This window comes from Pteropus alecto, unplaced genomic scaffold (genome assembly GCF_000325575.1).
Source record: "Pteropus alecto unplaced genomic scaffold, ASM32557v1 scaffold43, whole genome shotgun sequence".
Taxonomy (NCBI): Eukaryota; Metazoa; Chordata; class Mammalia; order Chiroptera; family Pteropodidae; genus Pteropus; species Pteropus alecto.
In genome coordinates, this window is record NW_006435764.1 from 8,479,372 (window position 1) to 8,479,825 (window position 454).

General features: G+C 72.5%; 1 protein-coding gene across 1 annotated transcript in view; it reads left to right on the plus strand.

Annotated features, from left to right (window-relative positions):
* Positions 1-454, plus strand: part of PTGDR2 (prostaglandin D2 receptor 2) — a 1,169-nt gene extending 715 nt beyond the window's left edge. The window contains exon 2 of the mRNA XM_025046308.1: positions 1-454. This exon is cut by the window's left edge and continues 48 nt beyond it. Coding sequence (XP_024902076.1) covers positions 1-454 — 454 coding nt within the window.

A 454-nucleotide genomic window follows, 5' to 3' on the forward strand; every position in this document is an offset into this window, starting at 1 on the left:
CATCGCCTCCAGCCACGTGGCCGTGAGCCTGCAGCTGGGCCACCGCGGCCGCCGGCGGCCTGGCCGCTTTGTGCGCCTCGTGGCGGCCGTGGTGGCAGCCTTCGCACTCTGCTGGGGGCCCTATCACGTCTTCAGCCTGCTGGAGGCCCGCGCGCACAGCGACGTGTCTCTGCGGCCGCTCGTGTGGCGCGGGCTGCCCTTCGTCACCAGCCTGGCCTTCATCAACAGCGTGATCAACCCGCTGCTCTACGTGTTCACCTGCCCCGACGTGCTGAGCAAGCTGCGGAGCTCGCTGCGCAGCGTGCTGGAGAGCGTGCTGGTGGAAGACGGCGACCTGGGCACCAGCTTCCGCCGCCGCCGCCGCTCCTCCTGCACCTCCTCCTGCACCGCCGCCCCCAGCGCCTTCCCCCGGCCAGGGGCGGGGCCCGATGCCAGGACGAGAGGGGCCCCTTGA